This window comes from Martes martes (assembly GCF_963455335.1).
Source record: "Martes martes genome assembly, chromosome: 7".
Lineage (NCBI taxonomy): Eukaryota > Metazoa > Chordata > Mammalia > Carnivora > Mustelidae > Martes > Martes martes.
In genome coordinates this window covers 73,903,360-73,924,925 of record NC_137894.1, presented here as the reverse complement: position 1 = coordinate 73,924,925, position 21,566 = coordinate 73,903,360, and the positions used below count along the sequence as shown (strand labels likewise).

At 42.3% G+C, this 21,566-nt stretch overlaps 1 protein-coding gene across 5 annotated transcripts in view; it reads left to right on the top strand.

Moving 5' to 3' along the window:
• The window catches only part of STXBP6 (syntaxin binding protein 6), a 256,274-nt gene that overhangs the window by 154,546 nt on the left and 80,162 nt on the right, over window positions 1-21,566 (top strand). The window contains exon 1 of one of the 5 annotated variants that reach the window (XM_080807489.1): window positions 19,582-20,860. The exons of the other annotated variants lie outside the window; for them this stretch is intronic. Coding sequence (XP_080663615.1) covers window positions 20,653-20,860 — 208 coding nt within the window. The 5' untranslated portion in view covers window positions 19,582-20,652. Of the gene's footprint in view, window positions 1-19,581; window positions 20,861-21,566 lie in introns of those variants that run through there. 5 annotated transcript variants of the gene reach the window in all.

Below are 21,566 nucleotides of genomic sequence, written 5' to 3'. Positions count from 1 at the left end.
CCAGTGGGCTTCAGTGTAATTCCCTGCAGTGCAGTTATGCTTATGAAATCCACTCTCCAGCAGTGTTTGTTAATGTTCCCTGTACGAGTCAGCCTCTAGTCACCATAGATGAACTCCTTGTTCTACAAGAGATTGTACAGTCCGAGGTGGGAACTTGGGGGTGCTCAGTAAATGTTGACTGTGCAAGCCTCCGATGTGAGCTCTCTAACAAAGACTGCCCTCCTCTGCCCTCGGATTCCTCATCTGCAGAATGAATGAGTTGAACTAAATGATTTCTGAGAAACTCTGCAATTTGTAGGACCTGGTGTCCAGAGACCCATACACACACAGACAGCTGTGCAAAGCACAGATGTGCAAAGCTGTGAAACAGGCATTGTCTACATCAGTCCACTGTATATTTTTCAATTTGCAACACCATAGGTTTTGCTTATTTACTCCTGGGGATATAGGAAAGCAGGACCGATAATAACAATGAAGAGGAATTATAAGAGCCAAACCACTTACGCAGTCCAAAGGCACCTTCCCTTTTGGACAAACCTCCACAGCAATGAAGTGGTCCTAGAAAATTGGCCGCTAGGCAAGATGGCTCTGATTACCCATCCTTATGTGCCATCTCTTAAAAGGTTTCCTTGGTCTCTTAAAGCATTTAGGCTATAAAGTGTCTCCCATTGTTTGTTAAGGTCCACTGTTCCTGATCAAAACCTTAGTCCCAGATGTGTTTTGGAATTCAGAATTTTTCTGAGTTCACAAATGTTATTTAGGACATGAACTAAGTTCTGTAACATCCCCAAGTGGGGCTCGAGGCAGCACCTCTAATCAAACACAATATTTTTGCAACAGAATACATGAAGATTCATGATAAATTGGACAAATCATGACTATAATTAATCCCACTTCATTTCATGGCAGATTTTGCCACCAAATGAGATGCAAAAAAAGGCGGGGGTGGGGGGTTGTTTCTGTAGCTTTTCGGATTTGGGAAAGCATATAAGGAATTGTGGGCCTGAGTAACTGTTTCCAGAGACTTATCCTGTCAAAGCCTAGATAATAATTCTGGACCCCACTTGCAACAACCTTCCACAGCAACTCATAGCAAAGAAATACTAGCACCTAGACTCCAAATGGCATTAAAGGCCTTCTGTCCTGTATCTCATCCAGCTGTACAGTCTGGTCTCCCTTTACCTAAAATCCTAACTCCCTCCCTACAAGCCCACTCTCTTGAACGTAAGCCATATTTATCTGCTCCAACATATTTCAGTCTTGCTTACTCTCCTGGTGTTTTGTTTAGCCAGGAACTCTCGAGTCCTGCTGTTCCTGGTTCCTAGCCCAGCTTTTTTTGTGCTCGTAATCCCAACTTCCTTCCAGATTCCCACTCTGGAATTCCCACTCAAATCTTAGATTCCAGATTCCCACTCAAATCTTAGATTCCAGATTACCACTCTGGAATTCCCACTCAAATCTTAGATTTGCCTGTGTGGATTGACTCATTTTTCAGCTGCTATATTCCATGTCTTTATGATGGCACCTGTTGAGACTGTCTCATCTTAGAAGAGCTTGTATATACATATCCTCTACTAAATTATGAGCCCCAAGAGTGGTGGTTCTCTAACCTTCGTATCCATGAAATGCTGCTGCTCATTAGAATAGTTTTCTGGGTCTTTTCCTCCCTCCTAGGAGATTCTTTTATAGTGGGTCCAAGTGGGACCCAGGTAACTGCATATCAACAAGTCTCTTTAAACTCTTCTGTTTTATTTCCTGGACAGCAGATTCTCTTCTTGAAATTAAAAAATTAAAAAATTAAAAATTAAAAAAAAAAAAAAGCCACCTCAGGGCTCCAGAATTTAAACCTAAAACTGAATTGTGGCCTCAACAACAATCCACACATTCATGTGCCACCTTTGTTTTTCTTGTCTTATTTCTTCTCCTTTCTATGATTCTGTTAGAAATTAAATCCATAACAGATAATAGTGATTCCAGGATTGTCTCCAGTACCATGTTCGTAGGAGGTTTCTTGGCAGAGCTAAACTTGAGTCCATTATGCCCCTAGTAATGTTGACATGTGGGGAGCAGCCATGGCCAGTGCAGAATTAGCCAGGTGCCAACAGCCTGACAGGTTGGTGAACATCTTGAGAATGCTGGGTAGTAGATGTCATGGACTAAAGAATCCTTGTGTGGCATCTCTGCCCAAGACCTTCATTTCGGAAGTGGTGCCGCCTCCCCTGCATTGAAATTTCTGGAGGGTAGAGAGAGCCTGGCTGTAGCCCATACTTCAGCCCTGCCAAAAATACCCCACACTCTTTTAGTTTCCAGTAAGAGTGATGTTGATGGACATAATAATTAATGTAGCTGATGTTTAGGGAGCTTTGTGTGCTAGGGACCACGTTAATCACTTCACTTAAATTATTTCATTTCATCCTCAAGACATCCCAAAGAGGAAGTGTACTTACTGCTTTCTTTGCAGCTGAGGACTCAGATGCCCAGAGATGTTAGGCACCGTGTCTGTGGTAACACAGCTAAGGAGAGGTGGGGCTGTACCGTCTCCAGTGCTCATGCTCCATTAATTGCTACTTTTGAAGTTCTCATTATCCTCATTTACATTACAGTTGAAACTGCTTTGGGGCGCCTGGATGGGCTCAGTTAGTTTGGCGTCCATCTGCCTTCCTTTCAGGTGTCATCCCAGGGGCCTGGGATGGAGCCCCAAGTAGGGCTTCTTGCCAGCTCCTCCCCACCGCTCATTGTCTCTCTTGCTTGCTCTATCTCAAATAAATAAGTAAAATCTTTAAAAAAAAAAAATCGTAACTGCTTTTATCTCTTAGGCATTTAAGAGAATTTTTTTAAATTGTATCTTTGATCATGTTGTGTGTGAATGGGTGTAGTTCTGTGTATATCTGGACCTCTACATGGCATCACTTGGCATATGGGCAGGGACACAGCTGGGGAGTGGCTGGTGCTACCACAGCTCTTAGGAGAAATTAAGTACCACTCCTAGAACCTTCTTCCTTTCACTGAGCGTGCATTCAGGTAAGCTAAAGCCTGTGGTTTCAAGTCTAAGCAGACCAGCGACGCTTGAGATGGAATGCAAGCACATTACATTTAAATCACTTCATTTCCCCCCCCACATCCTTCCATCAATCCTGAGTCAAAGTGCTCTTCTATAGAGGAACAAATAGAAAGGGATAAATAGCCTAAGGTGGGCATTTCTGTGACTTTGAATTCGTTTCCTAGCTATAGTCAGTCAAGTGATCCTTTCAAAATGAAAGAACCTGGACACTTACATTCTGTACTTTGCTCCTTCGCTGTTGATGCTGAGATAACCATCAGTTTGACCAACTGTAACCTAGACTGGTTTCAGTGAGGAAACATCTGCTGGAAACATTTAAATGCTAAACATGTCCATGATTGGTGATTGAAATGTGAATAGATGTTGACCCGGTGTTACTTACTTAGAATCTTATTTCAGAGGTCAGAACTAATTCATGAGAGGTAGAGGAAAACAGCCAGATAGGCTCAAGGCAAATACCATAAAGCCACTGGGATATGAGATAGAAGGAGCTGGGGAATTTTTCCTGACCATTAAAGGAAAAAAAAAAAAAAAGAAATAAAAAGAATTAGAATAGAAAACTTTAATGTTTCAAAGAAGTTATACAAACAGGAAGCCACTCAGCTTTTCATTTGCTTGGTAACTGCCACACTGTGGGCAACACAAGAGTTTCTGAGTCCAGGTAAAGAGGGGCACGTGTCCCTGCCCCACTTGCCTGTGGGGAAGAGTCACTGGGCAGTAGCAGAGTTGTGCCGTGTAAGTTCCCCAAAAAGAAAAATGAGCATATGAGCAAAGCCAACTCTCAGATTCTGAATACAGTCAAAAGAGAGCTCAGTGCCTTCTGCAGCTTTGGGGACCTGGGATCCGTGCAGAGCCCTTCTAAGCAGCATTAACGTCCCTGTTCCTGGGAAGATGTGCCTGTCCTGGTTCTCCTCCAGGGAGCCAGACTTCCCCTGGTCTTCTGCCCCTCTACCCTGCCCAGCTACCTGTTACGTTAGTCCCCCCTGACCTGAATCCAGGCGCCACACTGCACCTCCCGGCCTTCTTGTCTTGAATGACTGACTACATCACCTTCTATCCCTTTCCCTGAGCCTGAAACCTTAGAATTGGACTTGGCCTTCCAATTTCTTACCTTTGAAATTTGAATCAGTTACCGAAGCACACTGGTTTGTTTTAGACCTGCTCTTCTCTTACAGAACACTGACACACTTTCCCCAATTGATCTGTGTCTTTTCTGTCCTTTTCCATTTGGAAAATACTCAACTCCACCAGGATGTTTTTGTTTCTCAAATGCAAACCTAATTATAATATTCCTGCTTGATTTCTAAAACAGAGACCAAATTCTCTAATGTGACTTCATCTGGTCCCATGCTCCTTTACTAGAGAGCCTAACATAGCATGCGGGGTTTTTTTCCTTTTCTTTGTTTTAATGCTGTATGCATATTTTTATGACACTTGGCTGTGATTTTTTAATTTCTATTTATATCTTATCATTATTTTATATTTTATGGTCTTTTTGTAGAATGCCACTTGTCCAAAAGAGAAATGACTGGACTAAAGTTCAAACTCAGATTTTATTGAAAGCTAGTTGTTCCCGAAACGTTCTGAGATTTGCAATCTTAAACTTGAATGTTACTAAGGAAGTCTGTTTTCTAGCTCTGTAATTTCTGGAAAATGTTAGTGGAAGGGGGGAATATATTTTATTCCCATTTGAACACAGGAAAATGAAGTACCTGATATCAAGTATCTCTCGTACCCCTCATTCTTGAGATTAATCCCCACAAAATTTTGGTCATGATTGGAAAACATAGATCCCTCTTTAATACCCTACATTTCGCACAGTCAGGGTTTTATTGTTGTTGTTGTTATTAATATGTGTGTGTGTGTGTGTGTGTGTGTGTGTGTGTGTGTGTGTGACACACTCTAAATGCTGACACTCTAAATGCTTGGGGTTCCCAATCTAGCCAGGCAGCTGGCGGGTCAGAATGCAGACTCTGGCGACCAGGTGGCTAGGTTCTAATCTCACTTCTGCCACCTACTAGCTGTGTCACCATGGGCACATTCCTTAACTCTGCACACCTTTGTTTCTCAATCTGTAAAATGGATTTAAGAACGGTAAATTCTTTAGATTTACAATGAAGATTAAATATGAATATATTCAAAACACTCAGAACAAGACCTGATACATAATAAGCTCTCTGAGTTTTAGCTATTGTTTTTCTGTTGTTATAGCTGTATTTAATCACATGAAAGGCCTGGGTTTTTTTGTCCTCTGTTAATAAGCTGAGGACAAAGTCTAGACATCTGAGTGGGCACACTGCACTGTGCCTTAACCCGGGAGAGCTAAGCACATGATGCCCCCTCGCAGCTTGGCTACTGAAAGTGCCATTCTTGGGCTCTCCTTGCTGAACGTTCCCCAAAGAGCTCTTCAGAGCAGCAGAGTGTGGAAAATGAGGCTCATTCTGCTCCCTCTCTGGGAACGTGGGACTTCCATTTACATTAAGTGATAGCTGAGAACATGCAGGGTCCACTCAGCTCTCTCCTGGTTCTCTCCAAGCCCCTGTTCCATGACATCTTGGCAGCAGCGCACCTCACATTTGATATTCTCCCCAGTGGCTTGTCATGGCTCAGCAGCCCTGCAGCCTGTGGGCCAGATGGGGCCAGTGTGGGAGCTGCATCGCCCAGAGGATTGTGACGTGAGTGCTGTCAGTGTGACACCTGGCACAAGTACCAGGGGCAGACACCCGGCTCAGGCGGTCTGCTTCAGATGCTCACAGAAGACAACCTAGAGAGGTAGGGGCCCTGCCCTTTGCATAACTCTTCTGGAAAGAGACACTCTCAGTCCAAAGGGTGTAGTTGGCCCAGAATCAATATTGCCTTCTATGGATACAACTCCATGTTTTCTTCCCTTTGAGAATTATTTTCCTGTTAGAAGACTATAGACACATCTGGCTCATTTTCCAAGTCCTCCAGCAATGTCTGAAATTTTCAAAGCAAAAGAGACAGATGGATGGATGGGCAGACAGACAAATAATGAAAGTTAAATTTAAAAATAAGTACTACTATCTAAACTCAAGATATGTACCTAGAACTTTCCTTTCCTTCCCCTCCCTTCCATCCTCCCATCTTCCCGCCCTCCGTCGCTTCTTGCTTTCCTTTCCTTTCTATCCACCCTCTTTCCTACTTTTTATTAACTCATTTATGTATGAAAGTATTCATTGGCTGCATTGTGTTAGACAGTGCAAATATGTGGGTGAGCATAAAGACCTATGTGTGGAGAAGGGGGGCATACAAATAGCTTCAGAAATACATAATTACACACCAATGTAGGTACCCAGAAAGAAAAGTACTAAGAGTCTTGAGCATTTATAAAGGGATCCTGATCTGGCTAGGGAGTCATGCAAAGGCGTGTGACTGTTAAGCTGTCCTCAGAAGGATCAATCAGTTAATAAAGAAATAAAGGGACAAGAAGACCATTCTAGAAGGAAGAAAATTAGTTACTCAAAGATTATGAGATGGAAGTAGCATTGCATATTTAAGACATTGGAAGTTTGATGATGGAAATGTCAGAATAGAAGGAACAGTGTTCCATGAGAGTTATCTTTCAATGTGGTATGAAGATTTTATGTATATATATATTGAACAAATCAAAGTTTTTCCTAAATTTTTTTTAAGACTCCATTCATCTACTTGACAGAGATCACAAGTAGGCAGAGAGGCAGGCAGAGAGAGAGAGAGGAGGAAGCAGGCTCCCTGCTGAGCAGAGAGCCCAACATGGGGCTTGATCCCAGGCTTGATCCTGAGCCGAAGGCAGAGGCCTCAACCCACTGAGCTATCCAGGTGCCCCATTCCTAAATATTTTTTGAGATAACTTTTCCTTAATTATCAAGGAGGTGTGAGTGCCCTCAAGGCTAATACCAGTGAAGGGTGAAAAGAATATCATTTTTCCTCTATTTAGATAAATGATACAGATTACAGTATTCAAAAAGATTCTAAGTAAATTTCCAAAGGGCTCACTCCTGACACTATCCTTTATTTACAGGTATTAGAGTGGCAGGGAGAGGGGAGAAATGAATGAATGGTGACGTTTCATTGTAAAATAAGGTTGTGATCTTTTACTAACCTCAACATTTTCTTTGTCTTCTGACACACAGGCTAAACATAACAGGATGCAAACAGGATGCAAACAGGTATAATTAGACCCCATTTATCCTTCAGAGACAACAGCACTGTGAGAGATGGAATCAAACTCCCAATTGATTGTCCTATCCTTTTTAAAAATAGGGCATATTTTTGTGGAAGCAGTCTCTTCTCTGGACTTGTTTTTGGCCTTATACAGACCCCTAAATAGCACACTGCCCAAAGGTATCTGTGTACAGAAGGTATTATGGGCTCTATTACAAGTGCCCTAAGGAAACTCCATGAGAACAGGGAAACTCATTGAGCAAGATGAAAACATGAGATACAGAAAGAAGGTTTCAACACAGGAGAGAGGTAAAGAGAGGTCCCAGGATGAGGTTCAAATTAGAGCGTACTATGACAAGAGTACATTAGGCGTAAGCAACTTGCCTGCCTGCAAGTGTTGTAATTCTACCCTGTTACTTGATTGATAGCTTGGCTGGGTATAAAATTCTAATTTGGAATGGTTTTCCTTTGAAATTCTGAAGGTAGAGTTCTATTGCATTCTAGCTTCCACTATTGCTGTTAAAAAGTCCAAAAGCATTCAAATTTCTGATCTTTTCTATATGATGATGTTTATTTTCTGCCTTTCAAGAAGCTTGTAAGATGTTCTTTTAACCCTCATTGTTTTGAAATCTTACAGGAATATATCTAGGTGTGGCCTCTTTTCACCCGTTGTACTTGGTCTCAGTAGGCCCCTTCAGGGTTGAAATTCATTTCTTCCAATTTTCTTGAATTATTTCTTGCATGACCCCCTTTCACCCAGCACCATGTCTCTCTGTCTCTGTCTGTCTGTCTATATCTCTTTCTGAGATTTTGTTATTCAGATGTTGAGAACATTGTGATAGATATGGTGCATTATCTCACATCCATTCTAACTTCCTTCTAGTTCACCTTTGGATACTGCAGAGCTGGAAAGCTAAATGCTATATTTTCCCAACTCTTACAGGTAGTGTTCTGAATGAGATTTAGATTCTTCTTCCCATCCTGTTGGCTAGCATGGGCATGGAAGCTTTTTACCCTGGGACAACATTAATAGGCATTCCAGTGTTCGGTCACTAACTCTGTGAGGGTCAAGAAGCAGGATACTTGCCATCCATTTCTTCCACGTGGATTATGACAGGCACAACCTGGTTTTGGAGCCAACAGCAATAGCTATGACTCCCTGATCCGAGCAGCAATAAACATGCTTCTGGATTTGGCAGCTCTACGTAGCAGTTTGCCACTTTGGGAGGAGGTCTCCTTATCTTACAGGTGGTAGCAGCTCTCTCGGTGGCTTACATCTCTGGTTTGGTTTAGGAATTGTACCCAAAGCTCAACTCCAAATCTGTGTCTTTAGTACTTCCAGTGATGATGTCATTCAGTATATTGTAAGAAATAATTTCTGCTTTAACTAGAATGGATTCTATTCTCTGCAAAGGACCCTGATCAGTATGACACTCCTGAATTTATTTCTCTAATTTCTTTTTACTTCTTTCTTGTCTTCCAGTTTTACTTGCAGGGAAAGGGAATGGATTTCCTTAACTTTAGCTTTTAACTCATGATTGAATAACTGAGTTTTTTAAATTCATACACAAACACACACTATCCACACACACTTTTTTCTCTTCTATGAATGTTCCTATCTTATAGTATCCTGTTCTTGTTTTATCAAAAGATCATCTTCTTTGGCCTTTCTGAGAGTATTAATGATAGGTTTGTCTTTGTTTTAAGTTTTCTTATTCCTGCATAGACTCTGTTTTCTTCAAATTGCTTTTGACTGTCTGTTCGGGTCCCTAACTTGCTTACTAAAGATTTGACTCAATGATCCTTGGTTGTCTGCTCATATTTAAGAGTCAGGCCTTAAAAGCCAATGAGAAGCCCTGAGCATGTGGTTGCACATTACTATATGTGGGCTTCCCTGTAGGGTTGTCTCGCTGTGCTGTTTTGTTGGGAGAACCCCTGATATGAACATCTTTACTGCTTTCTTATCTAGGTGCAATTCCCCAGAGAAGGATTTTCTGGTCTTCTGCCTATAAAGTATGGGCTGACTGCCAGGGTCCTGGATGCTAAGTATGAAAAGAGGAATGAGGGTCTAAGCATAAGTATATAAATGTTCTCCTTTTTTTTCCCTTTTAAGATTTATTTATTTATTTGAGAGAGAGAGAGAGAGCACCAAGCAGGGGGGGCGGAGGTAGAGGGAGAGATAATCTCAAGACTCCATGCTGAGTGAGGAGCCAGATTCAGGGTTCAATTCCTGGACCCTGAGATCATGATCTGAGCTGAAACCAAGAGCCAGACGTTTAACCAACTGCACCACCCAGGTGCCCTGTGAATTTTCTCTTTGAAGAAAAAAGAAATAGCAACTATTTTTCTACATTTCCTTCACCCTAAACCGTCTGGTACACAGAGTATTGGGAAAAGTCAGGCACCAATCTGTAAGAGGAGAGAAGGGGATAGGGCCTCTAAATGCTGCCTAGTCTTTACCATTCCTTCTATTTTAACTCCGTCTTCACCCCTAATTTCAAAGGTATCTGATCCCTTGAAATCCTTAGCTTTGAGAAGAATCTGTACTGTAAATTGGGCTGCTTTTTCCCCACTGCTGCCTTAGGTTTCAGCTTTCTTGGGCCTGCTTGGGTCACTAACCACCTATCCACTTGCTCTGTAGCTTGCAGAGTTGTGTTGGTGTATATTCCCTCCCACTCCCCTTAAACCTATGGGTTTATGCTTTTATTTTATTTTATTCTTTTATATATTTTTTAATATTTATTCATTTGACAAAGATACAGAGAGAGCACAAGCAGGGGGAAAGGCAGACAGAGAGGGAGAAGCAGACTCCCCACTGAGCAGGAAGCCCAACGTGGGGCTTGATTCCAGGTCTCCAGGATCGTGACCTGAGCCAAAGGCAGATGCTTAACCATCTGAGCCACCCAGGTGCCCCTGGGTTTATGTTTTTAAAACAAAATCCCCCTGCTGTCGTTTCAGTCAGGCTAAAGAGAAATTATACGTAAAAGTGTGTGTGCAGATCCATGGTTTTGATCTGGAAGTTGGTTAACCTTTCTGTGACTCATGAGGAATAAAAAGATACTTATTTTGCTTTCCGTATCTTTGCTTGCTTGGTTATTAAACTTAGTTGTATAGTGTGTCTTTAAACTGTGTTAATAAACTTAAGTGTGTGTGTATATCTAAGCTTACAATAGAATAGAGAATTGCTAAAAGAAAAAAAAATGCTCTGTGTCCTAAAACATACACCAGTTTCTTTCCTTCATTGCCGGCAGGCCTTGCTTCAAGCCACACGAGCACCAACATTTGTTCTTCACCAGGATTTGAATATACTTAATGGAAAGAATCTGCAGTCAGCATCTCTGCCTTAAACCCTGCGTGTAGGGAGAGGAGTGGGTTTGGTTTTCTTTTATTATGTTTTATGTGATGGGAATTTATATTTGCCGTCCAAACAGCATGCTTTTTTGGCATTTACTGCTGAAGAGTTGTGGCAAATCAGAAATGATTTGCTTGAGTTCACTGAAACCTTTCACATCAGCACACTCTCACTGTTCTTCATTCCCGGTGCCTTCAGCAAAGATTTAATAAGCCCTGTTTGCAAAACAGAAAGAGAAAAGGGGTAATGGCTCAATGGAAAGCCCATTAATGTTTCAGACCACTGACTGTTGAGTCCAAATATAGGTTCTTGGGAGGAGGGCTAAATTCAGGAGAGTAAATTCCTCTTAAAGCATAATCCTTTTCATTTAAGCTATGAAGAGAGAGTTTAAAATTGAACAATGGAAGGCAAAAAATAATAGTGGCGAGGTGTTTCAAGTGTAATGGTTGGTTTTGGTTTGGAATTTCTTAATTTCCAGCGGTACTTTATGAACAGGTTCCACATTTTGCTGATTTTGAGGAAAAAATCCAGGTGGATACATAAATTAACTGTTTTTGTTTTTTTTTTTTTAAGATTTTATTTATTTATTTACTTGAGAGAGAGAGAGATAGTGAGAGAGCGCACAAGAAGGGAGAAGAGGGAGAAGCAGGCTCAGAGCCGGATGTGGGGCTCGATCCCAGGATCATGACCTGAGCTGAAGGCAGACACTTAACCAACTGAGCCACCCAGGTGTCCCATAACTTAACCTTTTAATAAAAGGTACACTTAAAAAAAAGAAACTGTAATGAAACAACACACCAGAGAGTCGAGAAAGGGACATATGGAACCTAATAGTTTAACAGGCTTTTCACTGAGGCCTTGACTGTTGAGAGCTTCTAAATTTGTGGATGCAAAATCCCATTTCTGCCAGAATTTCTTCTCATTCACTCTTTGAGCCCTGACGTGCCATCACATGGGTGGGGCAGAAACTAGTTGAAATTCTATAGCTCCAGCGTAAGGGATTTCATGTCTTTATTGTACATGTTTGGCTGCCTCTTCAGGAAGGAGTAGAGTGTATAGCTCAGTACCTATTTGGATTCAAGAAACAGCATGACATTTTTGATGAGGACTTGGGGAACTTGGATTTTTTTTTGTTAATTATTTTTATTAATATATAGTGTATTATTTGCCCCAGGGGTACAGGTCTGTGAGGGAACTTGGATTTTAATCCTTATTTATCTACTAACTAATTGCATGACCTGAAGCAAGTCCTTGCAAGTTGTTTATTGGTAATTATTTTTTTAACTTGGAATTAGCGAAGATGCACATGGCAAAGAATAAAATGATATAATCATGGTAGAGTTACTTTGAAATTCAGATGTAAGTTCAATCTGCTTGAAGTGCTAGACAAAGCCTACATATTTCAAGGCTGAAGTTAAATGACAAATCATAAAGGTGAACTGAGTTGTTGGCATTCCATAGGACAGTACCACCAAGATTCCAAAATAAAATTGCAAGAATATCAATTTGGGGGCGCCTGGGTGGCTCAGTCATTAAGTGTCTGCCTTCAGCTCAGGTCATGATCCCAGGGTCCTGGAATTGAGCCCTCCATCGGGCTCTCTGCTCAGGGGGAAGCCTGCTTCTCCCTCTCCCACTCCCCCTGCTTGTGTTTCTTCTCTCACTGTGTCTCTCTCTGTCAAATAAATAAAATCTTAAAAAAAAAAAAGATCTAATCTGAATGGTTGATGAATTCTAGATATCAAAATTTCCCAGAGATGATTATTATGATAATGAGTCTTTACTGAGTCCTTAATATATGTCACACCCTGTACTAAAGGTCATTAAATGCATTATCTTATTTATGACCTTATAACAGTTCAGACTTATAGTTACTATTATCATTTTTATTTTGTAAAGTATCTCAACCAGTCATATAGATAAGAGGTGGCAGATCAGGGACTTGGAGCTGAATCTGTCTCTGAAGCCAAGTGTTTTTAACCTCTCTGCTGTATGTCAAAAACTGGCACCAACTGAAGATTATTTAAGAGTAAAATAACAAAAATAAACATTCTTCCTCCTTTCGATGAATTTTAAGCTATTGGAAGAAGTAAAAGATTCAGCAAGTAATATACAAAAGATGTTAAGACTATCCTAACCTATAGGAGATTCTGGTTTAGCTGAAGAGGTCAGAGATTGGAGCAATTAAGTTAGGAGACAAGGCAATGTGTCATCCCAGTTCGAGAAGCTAGGCATATTTACCCTGAATAAGAGCAAATTCATGAAGACTAAGTTCAAATACCTGAGGGTAGTAAATAGAACAAAACCGGATTTATTTTCTGGGACTTGAGCCCTATGTTCATTTATTTCTGTCCACAGAATGAGTGAATAGGCCTCTGTGTGCAAGAGAGACTGAATTTTTAACACAAGTGACATGGATGTCATAGATGGAACTCAGTGCTCCTTAGAGTCCTCTCACCCTGAAGATACTTAAAGGTCAAAGATTTTTTTTTTTTTTATTTTTTATTTTATTTATTTATTTACTGCTGCTTTAACCATTTTATTTTAAGTAATCTCTACCCATAACATGGGACTCAGACTCACAACCTAGAGATCAAAAGTCATTCATGAGCTCTACTGACTGAGCCAGCCAGGTGCCCCAAAGGTCAAAGATGTTTAGAAAAGATCCGTTTTTACTAAACTGAATAGGGAGGATTTTTTAGGGAGAAGGCAAACCTCGAGATAATATCTGAGAGAACAAATGTCATGCATTTGTAGGTTAACAGGTCAAACTACCGTAATGAGTAGAAAAACCAGGAGAACCAGAGCTGGACTAGAATTCCAGGTCTTAGGCAGCTGGTCTGTTCTCTGACCCTTGGTTCAGGAAGTTTTCAGCCATGATTGCCTTTTTTTTTTTTTTAAGATTTTATTTATTTATTCGACAGACAGAGATCACAAGTAGGCAGAGAGAGTGGCGGGGCGGTGGTGGGGGGGGGGGCGGGAGGGAAGCAGGCCCTCTGCTGAGCAGGCCCAATGTAGGGCTCGATCCCAGGACCCTGAGATCATGACCTGAGCCGAAGGCAGAGGCTTAACCCACTGAGCCACCCAGGCACCCCAATTGCTTTAAATATACTGTCTGTCCTTGTCTCTTTCTCTTCTCTTTCTAGAATTCCCATAATGCAAATATTGTTTCTTTTTATTGTGTCTCATAATCCTACAGATTTTCTTCACCCTCCTTTATTGTTTTTTTCTTTTTATTCCTTTGATTGGGTAATTTCCAGTGTCTCATCCTCCAGGTCCCTGATCCTTCTACATGGTCGAGTCTACTTTTGAAACTCTCTATTGGAATTCTATTTTTTTACTACATTTTCAACTCTAGGATTTCTCTGTGTTGATTAGTTGGTTGGTTTTGATGGTGGATATTTCTTTGTTGAACTTATTTTTTTCATGCATTTCTTTTTTAATTCTTTTTAAATTTAGTTGTCTGACTGCCTTTTCTAGTAATTCACTAAACTTCCTTAAGAGGATTATTCTGAGTTCTGACATCGTCCTCTAAGGTCAGTTTTGGAGCTTTATTAGTTTCCCTTAATGGTGCCATATTTACCTGATTTTTCATTATTCTCGATGCCTTGCCCATTGCTATCTGCACATTTGAGGTACCTCTTCCAGACTTTGCAGGTTTGCTCTGGCAAAGAGTTCTTTACCAGTCACTGAAATTTGGGTTTCTGGGCATGTCTGCTGGTAATGTCTGTGAGCAGCTGGGTCTGATATTATGGTCTATGGAGGGGGCCTGACAGCTGTTCAAGCTCTGAGAATGGGGGTGGGGATTGTGGCAGGGGCTGAGAACGGTTGGTTAGGACTGCTGACTTGGTTCCCTACCCAAGTGAGTCTGGAGAATGTGCTCCCCCATTGCCTGGATTCTCTTGTCAAGCTTACTAGATGGTTGGGACTGTGTACTGTATTCAGTAGTAAATGGGGCTATGAATTAGCTTCCCTGTCTCAGCAGGACAGCAGGATGGGATCCAGGGCCAGCACAGCCCTGTTTGGGGACCTTAATCAGCCCAGAGTGTGAATGGGATTCCCTGGTCAGGTGAGGACAGTGTGCAGAGCTGGGGGAAGACCCAGGCTGTGCTCTGTTCAGTGCCACCATACGTAGGGCTTAGAATGAGCTCTGCAGCTCCCTGGGTGCTCTGGGCAGGTTCCCTGGTCAGACAAGTCGAAGTTGTATTCAGCAAAGAGCAGGGCTACGAATTCCCTGTCTGGGTGTAGCAGGAGAAGCATCTCTAATTCTGGTAAAAGTCTTTGTTTTCTTAACTCAGGCCAACCTTCACCCCAAGCTCCCCAAGCCATCATGGCCTTTGCTCTGCAAACTGCTGCCCCTGCCTACATGTCAACTTGAGTGTCACTGAGCTGCACAACGTCGGGGAGTCATCTCCAGCCCCTCAGGCTGGGAGACGGCTGTTGGGGCTGTGTCAGCTTCCTTGTTTAGACAGGAGAGAGAGGGGGCCTCCCTAAGCTCCCCTCAGTTTCCCAAACAGGCTCTCAGATTGAGAGGGACCAGGAGCTATCCTCAGCCTTGGCTGTGAATTAATCCCCTTGACTGTTCCTAACCCAGGAACACTCTACACCTAGTAATGGCTTTGCCATTCACCTCTTGGCTTCAGTGCCCCTGGGACACACAGTTTCTGGGAGCTATCACCAGCCCTCCTGGTCTGGAAGATACTCTTCATAGTGGGTGGGGATGGGATTCAGCTCCTTGCCTGGACATGAGCAAACCAGGCTTTCGGGCCAGCAAAACTCCTCTTTTGAGGATCCAAATCAGGCAGATTTACTATTTCCTCCAAGTTTCCTGGTCAGAGTTGGTTCTTCAGATGAGCAAAACCAGGGTTTGGGGATTATTACTTGGGCAGTGTGGGTAAGAACTCAGTCTGCTGAGATCTGTGTGCTGATTGTTACAAGCTTCTCCCCACTTTCCATCACGGTCAGATTCCCAGTGGTTGAGCCCCACAGATGGCCGTGCAAGGTCAGAGTAGGGGCTCCAGCAAAGCAACCCACAGTTCTAAGAGAGATGGTTGTTACCCCTGTGTGTTCTCTTTTCCCACTGGAGGAATCAGAGGATCAGGGAGACCTCTGTGTGTGGTGCTGCATTGGCCTGAGAGTGGGCAGTATGGTCAAAGTGCAGCCACTTCTCTTACAGTTCTACTGCAATCTGTCTCAATCTCTGGAGAGGGTGCTTGTTCTTGCTCTGTGGTCTGTCGGTGGTTTCTTGTTTTGAACAGTTGTTAATTGTGCCTGTAAGGAGGAGCCAAGTCAGGAACAACTTATGTCACCATCTTGGTGACACACTCCACGAGGCTTTGGGGGGCTTTTTATTGCTTTTCGAAAGGGGAACTCTGTTAGAATCCCTGTCCCTTGGGAAACAAGTCAGACTAGGATTCCTTCAGCATGTCACTGAAATTTAAAATGAAAATTTGTTGATTCAGACATCGAGATATTTGTGCCTTCTGTTCTTGAAATTCCATTATGAATGGAAATGGATATCATGAGCTGTTTGCAGCATTCCTTCAGGTCTTTTTAACCAAAAATTTTCAAAATTAGGTTTGAAGATATATATTTTTGACATGAGGCAAATGTTGAGTTTTATCTACTCTACCTTTCATAAGGAGTAAATTCGTCAGCAGCAAGCCTCACTCCACAGAATCTAAGTGGCTGTTGGATCCATTGGATTTCAGAGGTTTACTGAAACCTTTCCTTTCTTTTTCTTCTGTAGACAACACACCCTTTTAGCAGAGATAGCTAGTCAGTTACATGCCAAGAAGTGACTATTTCTAAATAAGGGAAGACTGTCTTTAATAAGACAGGTTTTTTGTTTTATTTTCATTGTTTCCCCCCCCTTTTAAAACACAGCTATACACAATGGAATATTACTCAGCCATCAGAAAGGATGAATACCCAACTTTTGCATCAACATGGGTGGGACTGGAGGAGATTATGCTGAGTGAAGTGAGTCAAACAGAGAAAGTTAATTATCATATGTTTTCCCTTATTTATGGAACATAAGGAATAGTGTGGAGGACATTAGGAAAAGGAAGGGAAAAATTAAGGGCAGGAATTGGAGGGAGAGACAATCTATGAGAGACTATGGACTCTAGGAAACAAACTGAGGGTTTTGTGGGAGTAGAGTGGAGGGATGGGTTAGACTGGTGGTGGGTATTTAGGGGGGCATGGATTGCATGGAGCACTGGGTGTTATACGCAAACAATGACTCATGGAACACTACATCAAAAACTAATGATGGGGGCGCCTGGGTGGCTCAGTGGTTTAAGCCTCTGCCTTCGGCTCGGGTCATGATCCCAGCGTCCTGGGATCGAGCCCCACATCGGGCTCTCTGCTCAGCGGGGAGCCTGCTTCCTCCTCTCTCTCTGCCTGCCTCTCTGCCTACTTGTGATCTGTCTGTCAAATAAGTAAATAAAAAATCTTTAAAAAAAAAAAAAAAAAAAAAAAAAACTAATGATGTACCGTATGGGGACTAACATAACGTTATAACAAAAATTAAAAATTAAATTAAAATTTAAAAAAATAAAATAAAACATAGCTTGTTGATTTGTTCTTTTATTTGCCAGTTATTTAAGAGCTTGTGTTGTGGGAAAGTTCCAATTCAAAATATTTTAAAAAGGCATTCTTCTTGAGGAGGATAGTCTGACATTTCCATTAGCTTTTACAGAAGAATCCCAGGGGCATTTAGACGCTATGGAAGAATAAATAACCGGTCAGTGAGTCAACTCCCCAAACCAAAACAGCACAATGGAGATTTCGTGGACTGATTCCAGGGCAGCAATTGCAATGGGTCAGTTTTCTGTAATAAACTCAGTGTTTTGGAATTTTTATCTAATATTTAGTTGCAGCCTTTAAAAGCACTTACCATCAAGACTTGAGGGAGTGGGGAGTTCCCACGTCTAAGTAGTTCACTTAAAGCAGATCCCTCGGCAGTGGAAGAAATAGAGGTCTCATTCATTACTCATGGCCCATGACATAAATTTTTGTGGTATCCTGAGACCTGTGGTATCCTTTCTCCTGGAAGAAAAAAGGACATGAGGTAAAAACTAAGGAAATCTGAGTTAAGAATGGACTTAATAATATTGTATCAATGAGGATTCATTAGTTTCAACAAATGTACCTCCCTTACATAAGATGTGAACAATGGGAGAAACTGAGTATGCCTGCAGAGGAGTTCTGTATTCTCCTCACAACTTTTTGGTAAATCTAAACCTGTTCTAGAATAAAAACTTTATTAAAAAATAATAGATGCCTATAGAAAATTAGAGAAGTACAGAGAAAGAAAAAAATTTTGGCCTGCAGTTCTAACACTAACAGGAACACTGCATTTTTATATACTTTCATATATAGTGAAATATGTACATTGTTATAAGTATGAGATATATCCATATAATTTCATAATTTACTTTTCTAATGAACATCTTTCTGTGTCATGAAATATGTTATAGAATTATACTTGTTGCATAATATTCAATAAGTGAAAATATGTCATAACGTATTTAACCCATCCCTTCTTATTGGAAATTGAAATTATTAGCCATGTTTCATCATTATAACCAATGCCATGACTTAGCCTTGTAATTAAAACTTTGTTCCCATTTACTATTATTTCCCCAAGAGCAGTTTCTAGAAATGGCATTACTGGCTCAAAGAATATGCAGGTTTCAAAAATGCTGATAACTTTTCAGTGCATAGATTTGAATTATCTATCAGGTGGAGTTGATTATCTATAAGGGAGCATATGAACGATTGAATTTATGGTGAGAGGCGGTGGGCAAGAACTGTTAGGTCAGAAGTTGAGGGTCTGGCAGAAGGATTCTCTTTATTTATTTTTGAAACTTTACTGGAAACAACTGTGAGTGAGGTAGGGAACTGAAAGAGAATGACTAAATCAAGCCCATTGAAGCCTATGAAAGAGCTGAATAGATGCAGGTCAGTGTAGACAAGAAGTAGAGCTCTAGAAACAGGCCGGGCAGGTCTATGGTGTGGGTACTCATCTTCTGCTGGATCCAGGGGGGAGACAAAGGCACAAGGTTCAGGCAGCTCAAGGTTAGTTAAGTTGGGGCCAGGTCTAATAGGTATGGGAGCCTCCTCCCCTTATCACCCAGAAGAGGGAAGAAGGATAGGCATTGGTGGGCAGTGACCACTGGAGGTAAGAACCTATCTGGAGATATGTTAAGATGTATCAGACAGTGAGAAGACCCCACCAAGGTATGGAAAGGATCTGATTTGCACCTTTCCATCTAGAGGCCACTAGGAGTCAATTTGGGGCAAATTGGAATGAACCTTTCCTATTAATGGGAGATACTAGTAATACTGCACTGTGTAATAACATCCCTCCAGCTGACCGCTAGCCCCAGCAGGCACCATCCTTCCTCCTTCCCATTCATTTGGTAGCTGAACTCCAGGGTGGTGATCGGACTCTACCTACTCCTAACATGGCAGTTATCTTGTCTGAACTCTCCAGCCCAGATTATTAGCTTTTCAAAATCTATCCATGTCAGTACTAGGAACAGCCCCCAGATAGTTTCCTGGTCTCTCCCCCTGCCTTCAGGGAGCTCAGGTCGACTCCCATATAAGCCAGATGCCTTCATGTCATAAGTAGCTGTGAGTGGGCAGCAGTAGTGAGTTGTGTTTCTCTATTCAGATGTGCTCAATTTGTGAATGTCACTCTGTTGTTTGACTTGTTGTTCTTCATGTTTTTTCTTATTTCAAGCATTTTCCTGCTAAAAGTTTAGATGCCTTTACTCACGGTATTTTGAATGGAGGCTCAAATACTGACTTGAGTTCTTTTCTGAGGTCTCCCTCAACAGGGATTTGCTTTCCTGCATAACTTGAAGAGTATTCCAATGTAAACTGCGTCTGCTCGCGGGAACTCTGGCCACCCACCAGAGCCTGAAGAAAATGAGGAGGTTCTAGAAGACATAGATCCCCAAGGAAGGTATAGAGAGTGCTGCCTCTGAGTTTTACCATTGAATTAGCGACTCACAAACCTGAATACAGCCTGAGCCTTCCCCACAGAAGGCCCACTCTACTGTTCTATTCAGATTTGCAGAAAAATCCAGAAGATCAAATCTCTGGACTGCTCTCTGGTGGTTACCTTACCTGCAAAGTGTAGGGGGGTGCAAGTAGGTGATAGGGGAGGGGAAAGAGTGTGAGAACAATGATCTCAAAACAATAGGACAGTATCTGCACAGTATCCTCAGTTTGGGGATTCTCAGAGCTATGAGAAAACACCATTTCAGTGGATATATGTGGAAAAGCTTATGAAATGTGACTCAGCTAACCTTTCAAAAAACTGGAATTTCCCACAATACTGCGTCCTTTTTCTGCCCTCTAGCTCTCCCTGCTCTTTTCTTGTTAGGACTGAGTTCGTCATAATCTGTTGGTTCATGACGTGTCCTCATCATTGATTCATACATGAGCCACTTCTATGTGTTTGGTCATTTTTAATAACTTTCTTCTATCAACAGGAACTGGGCTGCTTCCAGATTTTTGCTCTCCTGTCTGCGTTGACCTCTCATTTTCGCACACAGTGCCCCAGTCCCCAGCAGCACATGACAGGAGAGCAGTGCATCACACACCTCGCCCGCAGGTCCCGGCATTAGGGACGTGGCCCTCTTACTTCCTGTACATGGCCCAGCTATGACCTTCAGAAGTTCCACTGTCCTTCAGAAGTGCTCCTTCCTTCTCTGTGTACATGGAGCACAAAGCCTTCGCCAGGACAAACCATAGGCTCACCCCTGGCAGAGCAAATGAGTGGAAGTGTACTAAGAGTTATTATACCCCCAGGGGGTTGGGACTTGGTTTTACATTCTTTAGGAGATTCTCTCTATGATCATATTTCTAGCCAGTGCTTTTTTTTTTTCTTTCAATGTCAGAAGCAAATTCCTACTTAAAGCCTAGCTCAGGAAGCTTTCCATTAGTTTCCCTAGATAACCCTCTAAACAATATAGTGACTTAGTAAGTCTGGGTGTTGTTTTGTTTGGGGTCGGGTTTTGAATGTTTTCCCAGCATCCTTTAGCACAAGACAGTTTGGAACATGAGGAGGAGAGAAGACAAATGTCAGTTCAGTAATGTCATTTCTTGGTCCCTCACTCACAGAGGCAGCCAGACCCTTCCTTCTCAGAGTTCATGGTCGTCAGGCCTCGTGGTAGAAAGAGTCCGAGGTCAGTGCGTGAAGAGAGAGAGCGAATGCCCCCACAGGATAAAAAGGACGAAGAAACCAGTCATGCACGTGTTGCTCCCAGGTCAGTAGCAGGCCGGGAGCAGGGCCACCAGACACCCCCAGTGGGGAGCTTGCTGCCTCCTTGACCCCTCAGGAGCTGCCCTGCGGCTGCTTGGGAATCATTCTCTCCGCTGGGCTTTTCATTGTTCACAGGCACAGCTCCTGTCCACCAAGATCCTGTTTCTGTTTTGTAAAAACGGTTCCTGAGGCTCAGGGGAAGAAAGGCTGTGTGGAGAGGCAAGAAACATTAAAAGCAGGGGAAGAAAATGGATTCTGTCGAGTTGTTTGTACAGTTCCTCTCCTTTTTTCCTCATCTCTTCTTAAAATAATTGCTTTAGGGCTATAATAGAATTGCCATCAAACCAACCCTGAGAGTTGGTTATCTTGGACAGAGACAAGTATCTAAAAGTGCACCGAATGAGCCCACGGCAGGCAAATGAAAAGAAATATTGATCCGGAGCTGAGAGCCAGTTGGGAACCGGAAGAGGGTGAGAGATTTTGTTGTCGCTGATCAATAGTATCTTGATGCCAAGTGTTTATTCCAGTATCAAATGGATTAAAGGAGGGGCCTGGGTGGCTCAGTCGTTAAGCTTCTGCCTTCGCCTCAGGTCATGATCCCAGGGGCCTGGGATCACGTCCCACGTTGGGCTCCTTGCTTAGTGGGGAGCCTGCTTCTCCCTCTGCCTGCTGCTCCCCCTGCTTGTTCTCTCTCATGCTGTCTCCCTCTG